The sequence below is a fragment of the Pelophylax lessonae genome (assembly GCF_965119305.1).
Source record: "Pelophylax lessonae genome assembly, chromosome: 2".
In the NCBI taxonomy this organism is placed as follows: Eukaryota; Metazoa; Chordata; class Amphibia; order Anura; family Ranidae; genus Pelophylax; species Pelophylax lessonae.
The window spans coordinates 199,863,659-199,883,338 of record NC_138769.1 but is presented as its reverse complement, the minus strand read 5'-3'; the positions used below and the strand labels follow the sequence as shown (position 1 = coordinate 199,883,338).

At 40.7% G+C, this 19,680-nt stretch overlaps 1 protein-coding gene across 1 annotated transcript in view; it reads right to left on the bottom strand.

Annotated features, from left to right (window-relative positions):
• Positions 1 to 19,680, bottom strand: part of WWC3 (WWC family member 3) — a 357,513-nt gene that overhangs the window by 6,084 nt on the left and 331,749 nt on the right. The window contains exons 18-21 of the mRNA XM_082245434.1: positions 14,171 to 14,333; positions 12,378 to 12,542; positions 6,853 to 6,945; positions 2,655 to 2,885 (exon numbers count right to left, since the gene is read on the bottom strand). Of these exons, the coding sequence (XP_082101560.1) occupies positions 2,655 to 2,885; positions 6,853 to 6,945; positions 12,378 to 12,542; positions 14,171 to 14,333 (652 nt within the window). The remainder of the gene's footprint in view (positions 1 to 2,654; positions 2,886 to 6,852; positions 6,946 to 12,377; positions 12,543 to 14,170; positions 14,334 to 19,680) is intronic.

Below are 19,680 nucleotides of genomic sequence, written 5' to 3'. Positions count from 1 at the left end.
TGGCCTCTTACCAGCTAGCAGCAGGTCACAAGGACCCCCAACGCCTGTGATCCCTTTATTGGGTGGATCAAACCTCTCCTCGATTGCTTGGATCTCTGGCTCCTATATTACTCGAGTTGGACCATGTAGTCCCCCCATACACATAAAGATATAGAAGAACAAATAGCCTCCAATAGTGAAATACTGTTTTATTCTCCATGCTAACCCGGAAGTAACACACAGAGGCATTCGGAACAGAGGCTGGGATACACATCCAACGCCGCAATACAAAGAAGGGGGAAAGGAGATACAGGGTGCTGCAGATCCCCGGAGAATATCTTCCTAAGACCCAAAAAAACGATTTTGTACTGCCGAATTGCCCAGTGCCAGGAGGGCACAACAAATAGTAAGAGGCTAATTGTCACCTTATAGTGTATGTTTTTTGGAGAATAAAACAGTATTTCACTATTGGAGGCTATTTGTTCTTCTATATCTTTATGTGTATGGGGGGACTACATGGTCCAACTCGAGTAATATAGGAGCCAGAGATCCAAGCAATCGAGGAGAGGTTTGATCCACCCAATAAAGGGATCACAGGCGTTGGGGGTCCTTGTGACCTGCTGCTAGCTGGTAAGAGGCCACGGTTGTCACATCCCAGCACCTGGAGCACTGTGAATGGATTAATAAGAATTCACCAAGCACAATTTTGATTGCATGCTATTGCTTGGACTTTTAAACACTACTTGGAGCACATTTATATATTTATACTTTTTTATATATTCTTATGTGATTTTTTTATATATCCTTATGTGATTTTTGTATGGAATTCTTTATATATTTATTTATTGGTTCACTGATCCACACCTTTGTGGATTAATTTACTTTGAGAAGCACAAGCACTTCTTAATTGACGGTTGTCACATCCCAGCACCTGGAGCACTGTGAAGGGATTAATAAGAATCCACCAAGCACAATTTTGATTGCATGCTATTGCCTGGACTTTTAAACACTACTTGGAGCACATTTATATATTTATATTTTTATATATTCTTATGTGATTTTTGTATGGAATTCTTTATATATCTATTTATTGGTTCACTGATCCACACCTTTGTGGATTAATTTACTTTGAGAAGCACAAACACTTCTGAATTGAAATTGCACTGGTATGCACTTTTCTTTGCTAATTGCACCAATAGTAGATCATATATATATTTGTAGCAATTTTTAATCACATATATTAGATTTCAAATTATGCATAGGTAGAATGAGACGTTGAAGCTAAAATGATAAATAATCGCCGGTCCAGGCTGTGATCCACCCAGATTTCTGATTAGTATCTGGCTCAGCCTTTTGACTCCAGCGATTCTTAGAGGCAGGGGGGGACAGATGCAGCATTGGGCCAATACTGCATCCACCTAGGTGAGTATGTGTGTTTAGTTTTTTTCATTCCCAATTTTTTTTTTTAAAATCCAGATCCTAACATAGTGGAATGGACAAAATGGGTTTGATTTACTAAAACTAAAGAGTGCAAAATCTGGTTTCTGCATAGAAACAAATCCGCTTCTAACTTCAGCTTGTTCAATTATGTTTTGACAAAAAAAAAACTGAAAGCTGATTGGTTTCCATACAGAGCTGCACTAGATTTTGCACTCCTCAGTTATAGTAAATCAACCCCAATGTGTATGCATGTAAAATCAACTTTAATTTCTCAAACTCAGACTCCAAGATATATGGAAAAAAGGTACACCCCCATATCCCTCCATATACACCTCCATTTAATATCCCACACTGCAATGCCTGGTGCCTGAGTGACTTATCCAAAGACCTGAATGACCTGGAATGTGAGTGTGTCTGTGTTCTGATTTTTAGAAACTCGGTATTTGCATTGGATGCTTAGGGCACTACTGGGTACACTGTGAAGCTGGTGTGGAGAACTTAAGGTATGAAACAAATGTTTTTTTGATGGCATGCTTACTTAAAGGCCTCATGCACACTGGGCGTTAAAATACCACTTTTAGGAGTATTTGACTTTATTTTTCTGCCTCTGAACAACCTTTGTTAATGTTAGTCTATGTGTCCATGCACATATAGGTCTTTACAGGTGTTTAGAGGCAGAAAAAAAACCCCATTGCCAGAGCATTTAGGAGAAGCAGCATTTGTTAGAAAAATGTTTGAGATGCCTAAATGCGTTTACAAAAAAGTCTTATGTGGGTTTTTGGATGCTGATTTTCTCCTGCCAGAAGAAAGGCATTCAGGAGAGCTGGCCAAATGCCCAGTGTGCATGCAGCCAAACGTGTATGTCAACCTACAAACTTTTTTTAACTTTGAAATCAGTGGAGGGATTGCTATTTCACAGCTACTGGGGACTCTGCTAGATAGGTTTACCTTCACTTCATGTCCTGCTTGCAACAGGGCCACAGACATAAATAAAAACCTACCTTTTTTATTTTTATTTCCATTTGTGTTGCTGTTGGAGGGTAATTGTAAGCAGTAAAACAGACAGAAAGGCATTCTAATCTAATCATTCCCTCCCTATCCAAAACTACCAAAAAAAAACGTTTTGACTTGACACTTTAACATAATCATAAAATGTATGTGTGAGGCTTATTACTTCGATCTGTAGAGAAAGTTTGTTACATTTCCTTTCAGCTATGTATTAGCAGGATATTTACTTGTCTTTCTGCCTCTATCAGCAGACAGCGGAATCTTTCATCACGCAGCACCCACTGGGGAAGCTTGCTTTGACCTCGAAGTTGTGCCTCCTCTAGACGTTGCTTGAGCTCTTTAAGAGTGTTTATCTCTTCATTTAACTGCTGTTGCTTTGATCTGGAAGCCTGGAGATCCAGCTCCAGGTCTAGAGATGTCCGTGCCATGATCTCTGCCATGGAAGACTGGCAGGCCTGCTACAAAACATAAATCACACATGTCAATCCTATGGCTTGGTAGTATTGCTGTTGAAGGTTGAGAGGAGAGACCATGTCAACAAAAACACTGGGTGTATTTATAACTAGTGTATGGACAGATAGACATTCCTAAAATCACAGACAACATACTGTATCTAGTCCTTCACAAATTAAGACATTAAGCTGTGCCTATAATATAACGGCCACTGTGCAAACTCATTCTCCAAGGAAAGAGGCTGAATTACAGGGATACACAAGCATGAATGTGTGCTAGTAAAGTAAGTACACAGAAATGTTCAAAGTATAGAGGATGGGAAAAGGGACACAAAGACTTCTAATGCACATGAGTGGTCTAATTTAGACAACCTGTAAAGACTAGCTTGGTGTACTGCTCCAAAAAAATTGAAGGAACACTTTGAAAAAACATCAGATCTCAATGGGGAAAAATATCATACTGGATATCTATACTGATATGGACTGGGTAATGTGTTAGGAACGAAGGGATGCCACATTGTTTGATGGAAATTAAAATTATCAAGCTACAGAGCTGACCTCAAAGACACCCCCAAAAATCAAAGTGAAAAAAATGATGCAGCAGGCTAGTCCATTTTGCTGAAATTTCATTGCAGCAACTCAAAATGGTATTCAGTAGTTTGTATGGCCCCCACGTGCTTGTATGCATGCCTGACAACATCAGGGCATGCTCCTAATGAGATGACAGATGGTGTCCTGGGGTATTTCCTCCCAGATCTGGACCAGGGCATCACTGAGCTCCTAAACAGACTGAGGTGCAACCTGGTGGCGTTGGGTGGACCGAAACATAATGTCGCAGAGGTGTTCTTATTGGATTTAGTTCAGGCGAGCGTGGGGGCCATTCAATGGTATCAATTCCTTCATTCTCTAGGAACTGGCAGCACACTCTCGCCACATCAGGCCAGGGATTGTTGTGCACCAGGAGGAACCCAGGACCCACTGCACCAGCGCAGGGTTTGACAATGTGTCCAAAGATTTCATCCCAATACCTAATGGCAGTCAGGGTGCCATTGTCTAGCCTCTAGAGGTCTGTGTGTCCCTCCATGGATATGCCTCCCCAGACCATCACTGAACCACCATTAAACTGGTCATGCTGAACGATGTTACAAGCATATTGTTCTCCACAGCTTCTCCAGACCCTTTCACGTCTGCCACATGTGCTCTGGGTGAACCTGCTCTCATCTATGAAAAGCACAGGGCGCCAGTGGCAGACCTGCCAATTCTGGTGTTCAATAGCAAATGCCAATAAAGCTCCACAGTGGTGGGCAGTAAGCACAGGGAACACTAGAGGATGTCAGGCTCTCAGGCCACCCTCATGAAATCTGTTTCTGATTGTTTGGTCAGAGACATTTACACCAGTGGCCTGCTGGAGGTCATTTGTAGGGCTCTGGCAATGCTTGAACAGATACTGGTCCTGCTGATGGGTTAAGGAATTTCTATGGCCCCTTAAAGCTCTCCTAGAGTAATTGCCTGTCTCCTGGAATCTCCTCAATGCTCTTGAGACTGTGCTGGGAGACACAGCAAACCTTTTGGCAATGGCATGTATTGATGTGCCAACCTGGAGGAATTGGACTGCCTGTGCAACCTCTATAGGGTCCAGGTATCGCCTCCAACACAAAAGCAGCTGAAACTGATTAACAACCCCCTCTTAACTGAAGAGATCAATATCCCAGGAGTTTTATTGACTCTTGATGCTGTACTCTGATTAAAAAGTGTTCCTTCAATTTTTTGAGCAGTGTATATCGGTGGGATACCTATATTCACAAAAGTATTCCCCCATTTTCTATCAACCTGTAAAATTAACCTTCATTGCTTAGAGACCACATTCAAGAACATGTTATAAAAACAAATTATTAAAGTGTATCTACGGTCAAAATGTAAAATCACACATTAATTTCCACATTGTATTTCAATTATTTCTAGCCTACTTCTCTTACTCTGAATGATCTTGAAATTTGTAAAGTTACTTTCTGAAGATCCCCACAAATTTAATTTCTTGAATTCTTGATATTCATTATGCTTTGCTAGTAGGCACTGCTGTGTTAGTCCCCTTTCACAGGGGCGGACCAAACGGGGCCTTCTGTCAGTATTTTAGGCAGACCCAATCAGACCATTCATTGCATGGCGGTGTTAAAAGAAATGTGTCCGTTGACACCCACCGACATCCGATCCGATCCTATCCACTAAAAACAGACAGGCGGTGATTCGTTCCCCATCCATCTGGGGGATCGGATGGCCGTTGGATGTAAACAGACAGGTGGTCCGTTTCTTTCTGACCACCCATAGAGGAGAGCAGGCTGTGTCTGTGTCCACTCTGCATAAGCGGAGCAAACACGGACCAGCCATCCACCTGCTCAACGGGGATTAGCGGACAGATTCCCTGTTGAGCAGACGAACTCCTGGCAGAGCCGGCCCCATTAAAAGGGGCCTTACACATTTCACAGAGCCTGCCTTCTGAACTATAGAAATGGTGAAAGAAGGAGATTAAGGAAGCAGAGTCAATACAGGAATCACTGCTTGCAGGCAGCAAAGTGACATGGGATATGTAGTGCTTAGAAACCGAACGTAAACAGCAGAGGAAAAGCTGCAAAGCATGCAGGGAATCCAGGAAGTTGTGGAAAGAGATGACCAGCAGACAGACAGCATTTACAAGATGAAAGATGTTTTTCCAAGTAAGCTTATATTAAATTGAATTGTCAAAAACAACCATTGTTTTATTGCTATTACAATGCTGATGTTATAAAATGAAAGTGTATGCTGTTACTATAGCTCTCCTTTAATACAAGTGACAGCCATCATACGTTTACAAAAGAGGGATGTTATCAAACAAATGCACAATTTTCATGCAGAAGTGTGGCTGTATATCTAGTGTAATATATTTAAACCATTATAAAACACTCCTCACAGTACTTCACAAATAAAGGTCTATTCAGTTACAAAGAACATAATGTATAATGTAGAGAAAGCTGGTGTGAAGGCAAAGTAGGGAACAGTTAGTCATTCTGAATGATCTAAGGTTATACATAGTGTACTCAAAAGTTCCTTCTTGGGACAAGACTTTTTTAACTTGTTTATAGAGTTGAATTTGGGGTTAAGACTTTGGGTAACACAATCAAATCTATTGAAGATATCTCCAATTTATAAATGACCAACCTAGACACACTCAGTGATTGTGCAGCTAGATTTATAAGATTTACTGTGGATAAAGGACTTACAAAAATATACATGTAACATACAATAGACAGAAGGTGAATGGGTAAATCAATAATAGATATGTACCAGGGTGTACTTGTAGATCACAACATACAATAAATAAGAGCATGCAACACCAATCTGCAGGTTGTAAAGCTTGCATGATTATTTATTTTTTTATAAAAAGTCAGGCATAATTTTACCCCTATGTACAAGGCATTTGTTTGGTCTGTATTGAATATGCAGTCCCATTTTGGGCACCAGTTCACATAAAAGATATCCAAAAACTAAAAAGACAGCAGAGATGGGCAATTAAATGAAGCAGAGCAGGGTTGACTACAGTTATGGGAAAAAAGTAACTGCTATGCATTTATTTAATTTTTAGTATTAAAATATAAATAGCCTATATAGAAAATACAGATGAAAACACGTCACACCGAGGCCATTACAAAAGACACAACCATCCCTTCTGACTGGCATCACTCAGCAACGTCCTAGCAATGTCCTGGGAGCATTTCAGTAGGGTTTCAGGAGGTATATAAATGGCCTACACCTATAGCAATGGCCTTCATTAACTATTAACTAGTCAGAGTTGCATAGTTTGTTTTTATCTACAAATACCCCTTATCAGCATAGGCAGTTTTTTGGTAAAGGCGAACCAACCTTTCAAATAAACTCTGTTTCCTAACATACTGGACCTCCTTTCCAGATTGTACAATAAAAATGCACATTACATTGATACCTGCTTATAGCGTAGTGTCCGCCTTTCCAGTGTATTTCGGATGAAAGGTGATTTTCTCGGTAATGTAGAACTATCACTATCACTTCGATATAGCTAAACAGAAGCAAAAACAAGATATGATGTAAATAATAAAATAATGTAATTTGGTATACTGCAGACACTGCTGGTAATGGTAATATGTCAGTGACACAACATACCGGAAAATTCACTGACTTTTTATTTATTCATTTTTTACTTTTTTATTTAAAGGTACACAAAATATGACAATAAAGAGTAAGTATCAAACAGCTTGTGTACCAAAGGACAGTGCAGCCAACAGAAGAAGAATTATCATAAATAACAGGTTCAAACATTGCAGTACATGCAAAAAGGGCTAGACGCTGACTTTTTATTGATTTGATCAGTTCTTGTCCTAAAGACACAAATATGTGACATTTTCCATAAAATAATTTTGTTCACCTTTTAAAAACGAAGGCCTTCAAAAAATACACTGGTTTGACCTCTACTACATCTGACACAATCAGATGGCATACTTGAAACGATTTTGTTGCCTAATACACATCTTCCACAAAGCATTAAAAATACTAATTCAACTTCAATTTTCCAATCGGTCACAAGTCAATCTTATACAGGAAGAAAGACTCTCACTTGCACCCATGTGAGTTCCTGAGCAACCAGCATTGTAATGTAGGAGTAAAGCCCCGTACACACACGCAGATCGTCGTCATACAAACGTCGGCGGACGAAAGATCTGCCGATTGTATGCGTGTTAGTATGGTGCCTCCGACAGATGTCTGCACACAATCCGCGGACAAGAGTCTTTCTTGCAAACATGAAAATTTTTGTCTGCAGACACCAGAACGGACGATTGTTCGCCTGTCAGTACAGAAATCAGCCGACAGACCGCAGATTTGCAAGACTGGGCATGCTCAGAAAATAAAAAACACAGGGAAAGTTAACCATTACATGACATCACTTCTGCAGTCAGCTGAAGTCTGCGGACAAAATTCTTGTGCTGTCCTTGTGCTGTCTTTGCACTTTTCAACAGACACCGACATCCCGGGGAGAAAAGACGAACAATTGTATGACGACGATCTGCGTGTGTGTATGGGGCTTTAGAGGTATGATTAATGTTTGTCCATACCTAAAAGTACCAGGTTTTTCTCTTTGCTCCTGGCTGCTGAGTAGAGCATTGGAGAAGCAAAGGGAAGAGCAGTATGGGCAGCTGGAGAAGGTGGAACGTAAGTGAATTTTTTTTTTTTTTTTTTTTTTTTTTTTTTTTACCTATATAACAAGTAAAGCACAGGTTTACTTTATACAAGCCAACTAAAACGCTGGTATGTTTTTACATTGAGAATAGAAACTGAAGTACAAAGGAAACTCAGAAGTGTTCTGGTGGGGATCAATTGCAAGGCAACACTGAGACAGGCATATCAGTTTCCTGAATGGGCTTATGAACTCAAATGTGTTCTGTGTTACTATGTACTTGTATTACAAACTATACTGTTATCTTTGCATTGGTTCGTTTGTGTGAAATACTTGGTGATCCTGCCAGTCCCCCCCACTTTCCATGGAAGTACATAAATTCCAGTGTGGTCAGTGGTTGAATTAAAGAAAATGAATCATGTGTTCAGTCTGCTTTACTTTTTCCTCCAGCACTGTAAATGTTTAATGGGCATGTTCAATAAAGACACAAGAAGTTAGAATTGTTTGTATGTTATCATTTTAAGCACATTGTGTTTGTCTATTTTTGTGACCTAGATGAGGATTAGATCACATTTTATGGCAAATTACTGCAGAAAAACACGGTACTTAAAGTCATACTAAAGTCTGTTTTTTTTTTTCTTTAAAAATAACAAACATGTTATACTTACCTGCTCTGTGAAGTGGTTTTGCACAAACCAACTCCGATCTTCCTCTTCTCGGGTCTCTCTTTGGCTCTCCTGGCACCTTCTTACTGTTGAGTGCCCCCACAGAAGCAGTTTACTATGAGGGCACCCGAGCCGAGCCGCAGCTCCCTGTGTCTATTCAGACACGGAGCCGTGGTTCAGCCCCACCCCCTCTCTCTCCTGATTGGCTAACTGACTTTGACAGCAGCGGGAGCCAATGGCGCCACTCCTGTGTCTCAGCTAATCAAGAGGGAGAGTCCTGAACAGCTGATGCATTGCTGTATAGAGATGGGGTTCAGGTAAGTATTAGGGGGGCTGAGAGGGGCTGCTGCACACAGAAGGCTTTTTATCTTAATGCATAGAATGCATTAAGATAAAATACCTTCTGCCTTTACAACCACTTTAACTATACAGCTGGGAATAAACACTAAGAAAAAGTTTCACTTTCAGTTCTGGCCTCATGTGTAAAGACCTATATACTAGGACATTTCCCCTCTTGTGAAGGGAAGGATTGGCGTTCAAACTGGCTGAACTTCCTTTTTAGCGCAAATTACATGGCCCCATTCCTTGGCCTTCACAAAAGTGGTCAAAACTGAGGGAACCTGAAGCAATATTTTACAGTTAAAGGTGCGTATTTTAGCCCTAGTAGTGAGCAGTACATCTTGTATAACAGTGTAAATTTGCTGTCCCCTCAAAATAACTCAGCACATAGCTATTAATGTCTAAACCGCTGGCAACAAAAGTGAGTAGACCCCTAAGTGAAATGTCCAAATTGGGCCCAATTAGCCATTTTCCCTCCCTGATGTCATGGGGCTCGTTAGTGTTACAAGGTCTCAGGTTTGAATGGAGAGCAGGTGTGGTAAATTTGGTCTCTTCTCTCTTACTGGTCATTGGAAGTTCAACATGGCAAAGAACTTTCTAAGGATCTGAAAAAAAGAATTGTTGCTCTACATAAAGATGGCCTAGGCTATAAGAAGATTGCCAAGACCCTGAAACTGAGCTGCAGCACGGTGGCCAAGACCATACAGTGGTTTAACAGGGCAGGTTCCACTCAGAACAGGCCTTGCCATGGTTGACCAAAGACGTTGAGTGCACATGCTCAGCGTCATATCCAGAGGTTGTCTTTGGGAAATAGACGTAATGAGTGCTGCCAGCATTGCTGCAGAGGTTGAAAGGGTGGGGGGTCAGTCTGTCAGTGCTCAGACCATATGCCGCACACTGTATCAAATTGGTCTGCATGGCTGTAGTCCCAGAAGGAAGCCTCTTCTAAAGATGATGCACAAGAAAGCCTGCAAACAGTTTGCTAAAGGCATAAATAAGATATAAAGAGTGCTGCGCAGTGTGAAAAAATATTGATGATCTAGGTTGTTAAATATATAGATTTATAAAATAAATTCATACATAATTAGTGTTCATAAAACAAGGAAAAAATATATAAATGTAAATAAACAGACGATATACAATTTCAATACGTACAAACGGTGATAAATCACAAAAAAAATGTGAAAACTGCAAAAAAAAACAGAAGGAAAACATTTTTTTTCCAAAAAATGGTAATCAAACAGTCACAATCACCAGTGATGAAAAATGTAAAATATATATTAAATAGCGACTTGTCAGGTGCGTCACCTCTACTCTCATGACCCCCCAATGGGTGGGTGCTCAACTCACTGTATGTGACCTTGCCGTTAAGCTTGGTCTATATATGCAGGTAAACCCTCATAGGGTTATGATGTGTGGTCTCTGTTTTCTTTATTCAAACCGGACTACCAATATTGGATGTATACCATATACCATGTATATGTATATCCCACGGGAGGGGCCAGGCAAGTGTCAGTGATCGGAGGAATTCACAGTGGCTGGTACGCTGCATCGGCTCACACTGCATTAGGTGTATGCTCAGCCATCCGTCATCTTATGCACTTTGAATATACTGTATGTATCCTGCTTGGAAAGAGTGGTTCACTATAGCACCTACAGCATGTGAGTGGAATTTACAATTTGTTTAAATAAAGCCGATTTGATCATACGATACCTGCACTATGGATATTTGCTTTTCTCCTATATGAGAGAATGGCTGAAGGTATACATCCAATATTGGGAGCCCGGTTTGAATAAAGAAAAAGGAGACCACAAATCATAACCCTGTGAGGGTTTACCTGCATATATAGACTAAGCTTAACTGCAGGGTCACATACAGTGAGCACTCAACCATTGGGGGGTCAGGAGAGTGGAGGTGACGCACCTGACAAGCCGCTATTTAATAAATATATCACATTTTTAATTACTGGTGATTGGGACTGTTTGATTACCATTTTTTGGGGGAAAAAAATTTTCCTTCTGTGTTTTTCTTTTCAGTTTTCACATTTTTTTAGTGATTTATCACCGTTTGCACATATTGGAATTGTATATCGTCTGTTTATTTACATTTATATATATTTGTCCTTGTTTTATGAACACTAATTATGTATGAATTTATTTAATCACTTTACATATTTAACAACATAGATCATCAATATTTTTTTCACATACTGCGCAGCACTCTTTATATCTTAGTTATGTCTTTCATACTCATTGATTAAGGAGTGATTAGTGCAGGCAGCAGTTTTTAGGCATAGTAGCTCACAGGATCCCGTTTTCATTCAAGTTTGCTAAAGATAAGCAGACTAAGGACATGGATTAATGGAACCATGTCCTGTGGTCTGATGAGACCAAGATAAACTTATTTGGTTCAGATGGTATCAAGCGTGTGTGGCGGCAACCAGGTGAGTAGTACAAAGACAATTGTGTCTTGCCTACAGTCAAGGATGGTGGTGGGAGTGTCATGGTGTGGGGCTGCATGAGTGCTGCCGGCACTGGGGAGCTACAGTTCATTGAGAGAACCATGAATGCCAACATGTACTCTGACATACTGAAGCAGAGCATGATTCCCTCCCTTTGGAGACTGGGCCGCAGGGCAGTATACCAACATGATAACAACTCCAAACACACCTCCCAGACGACCACTGCCTTGCTAAAGAAGCTAAAGGTAAAGGTGATGGACTGGCCAAGCATGTTTCAGACCTAAACCCTATTGAGCATCTGTGGGGCATCCACAAACGGAAGGTGGAGGAGTGCAAGGTCTCTAACATCCACCAGCTCTGTGATGTCATTACAGAGGAGTGGAAGAGGACTTCAGTCACAACCTGTGAAGCTCTGGTGCACTCCATGCCCAAGAGGGTTAAGGCAGTGCTGGAAAAAAATGATGGCCACACAAAATATTGATACTTTTGGTCTAATTTAGACATTTTTACATAGGGGTGTAGTCACTTTTGTTGCCAGCTGTTTAGACATTAATGGCTGTGTGTTGAGTTATTTTGAGGGGACAGCAAATTTACACTGTTATACAAGCTGTACACTCACTACTTTACATTGTAGCAATGTGTAATTTCTTCAGTTTTGTCACATGAAAAGATATAATAACATATTTACAAAAATTTGAGGGGTGTATTCACTTTTGTGAGATACTGTATACCCTGTGGCATGTAGCGGTTACATTTTCCTACCTTCCAGCAGCTAATAAAAGTGGAAAATGTTTGGGCTCAATCAAACCATTCAGGTCAGTGTTATACAATCTGCATTTTTCCCTGCACTTACTCTGCAAACATACTGACTTCTTGCACCTGGAGAAAATGTCTGGGAACGGACAATTGTACTGCTGCGAACAAAAGGAGACCCACGAGACCGGCGACAGGTCCTCTCTTTTTTCATAATATTGACCTCATCTGGAAACGTATCTTCAGTATTGGTCTCTTTGTCTACCTGCAATTCACATTAACACAGTACATCAATTCAGCATTAGATAAGACTGTCTGCCATTTTTTTGCCATTTTTCTTTAAGCACCTCCAGTCTGGGCCAATTCTGACATTTGTAAGAAACTGCACCTTTTTTCTAGAAAATTATTTAAACCCACAAACATTAGTATTTATTTTTTTAAACAGAGGTCCTGGAGAATAAAATGGTCGTTGTAATTTTTTTTATACCCACAATATTTGCCAAGTGGTTTATCATACGCAAATTTTCAGGGAAAAATACACTTTAAAAATTTTTAGTGCACACATATCAATCAGACCCCAGATCTCTCCTCTGAAATGCAAAGCATCAGATGATTTAAAAGCTGAAAACAGCTTGTAAACAAACAAACCAAAATTGAAAGTAATACGAATGTTATACTAATTCCATGGTTCTGTTATGTAAGAACATCTGCGATAAGTTGGATGTATGGGCTCTTTTACAGTATTACCTCATCTGCACCTGAGGAATTGTGTAGCTCATTTAAATAGTTCGGCTCCAGAGCAATTTTCTTTTATGTGTTGCATACATGTAAAAATCTTAATTTATGGCAATAAAATTAATTAAACCTTCAGAACATTATATATTTTCTGAAAGCAGATGCCCTGTAGAATAGGAAGGTGATAGTTGCAAATTTTCTATGTCACATGACACCTTCACAACTGTTTATTCATCTGAATTTTTCAGGAATAAATATAATAAAATTTATTTTAGTGCAAAAACACACCATATAATACCCATTTTTCCCTCACTTTGGAAGGATTTTTTCCCTTTTTGTGTTTTGGTTTTATGCAAGAAATGGAAGGGAAATCTCCAGAAATGTAACAGAGATGGCAAAAAAAAATACGGACAGGGTAACCTTACCTTATGCTATCCAAAATGAAAAAAAAAAAAAAAAGTAATTTCTAATTACAATTGCAGTGATAAAAATAATATTTATACTTTAAAGCAGAAGTCCACCTTAACACTAAATTCTCTAAATCTACCGGCTTTCACAATCTAAGACTAACCTATCGTTAAACCTCTAAAGAAGAAATTGCAAAACATACCTTTTTTTAAGCCGATCTGGTCAGGTCCCATGCTGAGCTGTCAGGGGCAGCTTCACCGTGGAGGCGGGTGCAGAAGAGGCAGCCAACAAGGGAAGCCCCATAGTAAATCTATGGGTGACATCACTTCTCATTCATTTCCGAGCCGTTGTCGGCTGTCTCCTCTGCAGAGCTTCTGCCGCTGGAGACTGGACCGGCTTCAAAAAAGGTATGTGTACCGATTTCTTCTTTACAGGGCTAGATAGGTTAGTCTTAGATCATGGATGCCTGTAGATTTAGAGATTTTAGTGGTGGGATGGACTTCCACTTTAATTAAAAAATAGAATAAAAAAAATATGTTTTTTTTTTTTTTACATTTCTGTGCAAACAAAAAGAAGCATTTATGTCTTTACAAAAACATAAAAAAAATATTTAGTTGCGCAAATTATTCATACTATTAATGTCAAGTTAACTAAAGAATGCTGACTTGATCTGGACTTCTAGGCTTCAATGACTTCTGGTCATGACAGAGTTAAGTTAGTTGTTAAAGTTTTGCTGCAATTAATTTTTACCTTCAGAGGTTCATTGGTAATCTTTACTGAATCATACAGGGTTGCCTGCCCTGCACACATTGGCCCATGGAGGGCATCACCATACATCGTTTCTGAATAATGCGGACTCATCGGCGTGCTGTTACTGTGACATCCACTATCAACAGAGTCTGCTTGCCAGCTTCTACAGCAAAAAACAGATACAAACATTAACGTTAAAACAAAAATGCTGCTTTTTGTATTTAGAACAAACTAAGTCTGATAAAACTGATAAAAATAAAATTTTTATGAAGGATATTATTTATTTCTCTATGAATTTTAAAAAATGTTTACATCTATGATATCTGAAAGAAAGAGGCAATTCAAACTGGGCATACAGTACCTTATAAAATAAATAAGAAGAGTTTACATTTAACGAAAACTTAAAGATTGTGACTTGTAGGATCGAGGTTGATCCCACTCCTTCCCACGTCCCTAATCACAATGGCTGCCCATCACATTAAAGGACCAATAAGGTGACTGAAGAGGCAACTAGGCTAAGCATGGATTTTATAAGACAAGTTAACATTTCCATGTAATGTAAGCTGCTCATTAGGGAGTTGTGGATCTGTCCAGCTTGTGTTCTCAAATTTTTCATATAAGTTTGCAAGCTTTGCAGTTAACTGCATTAAAGTTTTAGGAGGAGGCGGAGGCGGGTGGCTAGCAAATATTTCTATTCAATTCTGGATATTTGTAGGGCTAATAAGCAAGTTATTGAGAAACAAAAATGAAAAGCCAGGAACTCCCATTGGGAAACACATTAAAATGTCAACATTAAAAATAAATGCCATACACCAGAAAAAAAACATTTTCATGTGGCTTTGGGGGGCTACATTGAAAATACAGAAATTTGTAAAATTACATTTAAAACCATTTTCTGCTGAGAAGTGAGGGGCATGAGTCTTAGCCGCTCTGCTAAGAATGTCCACTTGATTGGGGACAGGAATGAGGAAGTGGTCTAGAAGAACACCCTGAATAGGCTGCACATCAGTCACAGGAGGACATATCTTCCAGTTATCAGATTTCACGAAGGCCTCCAGTCGAACTCTATCCCTGCCAGGTGGTAATGGTAGCAGGATCCCAATGTGTTCTGCCTGTTGACAATCTGAGGGAGCAGGGGAACATCATGTAATAAAAACTTCCTGGCAAACAGGAGATGGAGAGTGCCCAGGAGCCCAAAAGTCCTCCTTCCAAGTAGAGTCTACCAGCAAGCGAAAGCCAGATGGCGATGTTTTGCCTCTATGGAAATGCCATCAAGAGTAACACATTTGGTGGAATCCTGCAAAGGGACTAGGCTACTTGGCCTTCCCAGAGGTGAAGGCCAAGCAACACATTAGTGATTTCTAGCAAAGACCAGGTTAGAGTATCAAGTCACAGAAGGATACCCAGATAAAACAGCAACTGTCTGTTCTGTGGTTCTGGCTTGAAGGCCCAAGTATGGTGACACACCAGCAAGTGAAGTCTCTTTAGGGCGGGGGGAAGAAACCACTCCATTCAGCTAAAAAGATGGACATGTAATGCCAGAAACTTGCTAGTCAAAAGACTAACGAGGTCCAGACTCCATTGAGTCTTGGCTGCAAAATATAGGAGGGGAGGCTGAGACAACAAAAAAGAGGAGGTTCCATTGGGGGAATACAAATTCCTAAAGTGGACATGAAAAATGAACAAAGCATATCCCTCTATAGTGTGTACTTGTTTTAATCCAGGGCACTAAGTGTCATTTCTCTGTGATGGTTCGTTCCACTGCTATCAGCATGGTGTCACTTCTGACAAGTTTTCCTGACAGCAAGAGAACAAAAGGTGGCAGGGGAGAGACCAGCACACAGCCTGTGATTAACAGACTCAGCTCTGTTCCAATGTGCTGTATGAAGAGGAGTGTGTATCTTCCCTCCAATCAGCTTTTATCCCTGAGCTCTGCAGGGTGTAGCTTAGTTCCACGCCCCCTGATTTCTGGAAGCTCAGAAAAGTTGGATAAATGCTGGACTTTAAATGGATGAAGAGAAGACAGTCACTTCACTGGGTACATGTAAGGGTTTACAACCACTTTAACTACTTCCTCACCAAGCTATAGTCAAAAGATGGCTATAGCATGGTTGTCCAGTTCTGGGAGTGCTTCCATGGATGCCCTCCCAGAACCCCACCTTCCGCACGCCCCCTGAGCTGTGCATCCAGCACGCTCTGTGACCATTGTGTTCTGTGGCCCTTTACCATGTGATCAGCTGTGTTCAATCACAGCTGATCACATGTAAATAAACTTGCCAGTTATCAGAAGTCCTTTCCTCCCACCCAGTGTCTGTGTGACGAAAGGAGAGCCGTTAACTGGCAAGCCTGTCAGCACATTGTTTTCACTGATAATCAGGGCACTGATCATCAATGTCCTGATTATCAGTGCAGTCCCATTAGGGCCCATTAGTGCAGCCTTTCATTGCCCATCAGTGCAGCCTCATCAGTGCCCATTAGTGCAACCTCATGATCACACATTAGTGAAGACGAAAAATTACCTATTCTCAAAATTTTATAACAGAAACTAGGAAAAACCTTTACTTGGTCTTTTTTTGTTTCTTTAACAAAAATAAAAAACCCAGTGGTGAATAAATACCACCAAAAGAAAGTTATATCTGTCTCAAAAAATTGATAAAAAAACATCATATAGGTACAGTGTTGCATGACCACGCAATTGTCATTCAGCGATGAAAGATGAAAATTGGCCCGGGCAGGAAGGGGGTAAAAGTGCCCGGTGTTAAAGTGGTTAAATGGGCTTCTTAACTGAAGTTTTAAGATGAGTAACCCAAGGCTGATGCCCCAAGAATGCGGATCCAAGCTAAGCTTGCAGGAAGTAGGCCTTTTAAAAGGGTGTGGACTAGAAAAGTCAATAAAACTGACCATCTTTAAAGCGGTAGTATCCCGCTTTTTGACACTTAACTACAGGTAAGCCTATAATAAGGCTTACCTGTAGGTACAATTAATATCTCCTAAACCGGCACGGTTTAGGAGATATTTGCAGTGCATGCAGCCGCTCACGGGAGCGGCGCATGCGCTCTGAAGGTCCAGGGGACCTTCAGTTTTCCTTGCCGGGAGCTTGCCGGAAAATCACTCCCACACACATGCGCGGGAGTGACGTCATCGCGGCTCTGGCCAATCACAGCGCCGGAGCCGCCGAACCCAGAAGAGACGCCGAGGGATCATGGCAGCTCCCACATCGGTGTCCGGGGGTCCGTGTCGGGGCTTCGTTCTAAGGTAAGTAATACATAATGAGCTAGTATACGATGTATACTAGCTCATTATGCCTTTGTCTTGCAGGTTTTTTTTTTTTTTTTTCGGGTTTACAACCGCTTTAAGGAGGGGTTGCCTGAATGTTCTACAGTGGGGATGCCAGGAAAGGCACTGGGATGGACATGAGCACCAATGTTTTAGGCAGCAAAAAGAGCCTCTGGAGGATGCTGCACAGTCAGGTCCTTATTAACTACTTCCAGTCTAGGTCAATTGCTGACATTTTTCACATACATGTTAAAGCTTTTTTTGCTAGGAAATTACTTAGAAGCCACAAAAAATATATTTTTTTGAAAGTAGAGGCCCTGGAGAATAAAATTGAGGTTGTTACAAATTTCGTGCAGCCCTTTATCAGATGCAAATTTTCAGGAAAAATACACTTAAATTAATTTTAGTGAACACAAACACAACATAATACCCACTTTTTTGTTAAAATATTAAAGATGATTTTGTGGCAAATAAATAGATACTAAAATTTCGCATACCAGTAAATACAGACTAGAGTACCCAAAAATCTCCATAAGTGACACTTATACAGCTTATACAGATTACCACTTTAGAGTTCAAGTGAGTTTTGGTTCTAGAACTATTGCTCTCAATCTGGCGTTCATGGCGATACCTCACATGTGTGGTGCATTTACAGTTTACATACACATGCAGGTGTTTATGTGTGCGTTCACATTTGTGCAAGAGCACGGGGGGTGCAAAAAGGGAAAAGCTGGCGCCATGAAAACCAGCTAAAATATTATTCTTTGTTAATACAGGTGAAAAACAGCCACAAAAAGTCAACGCGTTTCAGCTGTCAGGCCTTAACCACTTGACCTCTAGAAGATTTATCCCAATAGGGGTATATTGATTGGGATAGCGATATTGTGGGGGACTATCAGGTACTAACTGACACTTTGCGAGAACCAGTGACGCTAATACAGTGATAAGAGCTAAAAATATGCACTGTCACTGTACTAATGACACTGGCTGGGAGAAGGTTAAACATATACAGGGATCAAGGGGTTAGCTGTGTGCCTAGCCAGTGTTTTTGTGTACTCAGTGTGGTTCTTTCACTAGGGGAAGAGATTGATTTTAGTCCCTGCTTTGCAGAGAAACAGGATTGGTCCCTTCCCCCCTGTCAGAACTGAGATAAGACTTGTTTGCATATCTCAGTTCTCTGTGTTTTACTTATGATCGGCGGGTGCCGGAGGATACTGAGTCCCCCGGAACCCGCAGATCGGCTTCTGCTGTGAATTAACACAGCAAAAGCGGTCCGCCGGTGGCATGTGCGTGCGCTTTATGAAGGTGGAAGTGCAGGATCACGTATATATATACGTGATTTTGCGCACAGCTGCCACCCTGTAGCAGTAAAGGTGCTATAAGGCAGTCAGCAAGTGGTCAATCATGTCATGAATAAGGCCTAAAGGCCAAAATGCGTTGGTTTTTTATGGCTGTTTTTTTATCTGTATGTTTTAGCCCTCAAGGGAGGGGAAAAGCTGGGGGGTATAGAGTACCCAGAGAGGTGCAACTGAATCCAAAGCAGCAGAAAACTCCTAAAGGGAGGAGTATGAATACATAGTTTTGAATATAGTAGGATAAAGGTGTACCAGGGTTTGAAGGTCCCAGATAGTCCTAGAAAGGGACATTTCTAAGTGCAGTAGCTCCTGAAAATGGATGAGGGGTAGCTGATAGAGATGCCAAACAAAGAGCTTAGTCTGTTAGCTACAAAGGCTGCCCAGAGCTCCACACATGCTCTAGTCTAGCCACTCCATTAAAGGGAAGCCTACCCTAGAGATAATGAGATCCACTTTATGGGAATTAACCCATTCTGACATAGTTTGACATATTTAAGTTTTGCCAATATAGAACAGAAAGCCAAATCAGTAATTTCAAACTGGGACTTTAAGAGGGAGTTCAACTGCATGACATTCCTAGAGGAGAGCATAGTGTCCACCCTCATGGTGGTCTGCCTTTTCAGGTGGATCACTGGTGTATCTATGGTGAAATGAATAATAAATTACCACTCAAAGGGAAAATGTTTTGACACGCTCTCAGGTGAAGCCTAGGTACTTTCAGTGTGTTTTCAAACCTCATAGAGGAAGCAGTCAATAGTAGATTTAGTGAAAAGATCTTTGCAGTTTTGGGAACTCCAAAAGACCAAGGTCTTGAACAGCACAGGAAAATCCTCTAGATACAGGATATGCACTCAATCTATAAGGTTTGAAGCAACCCCA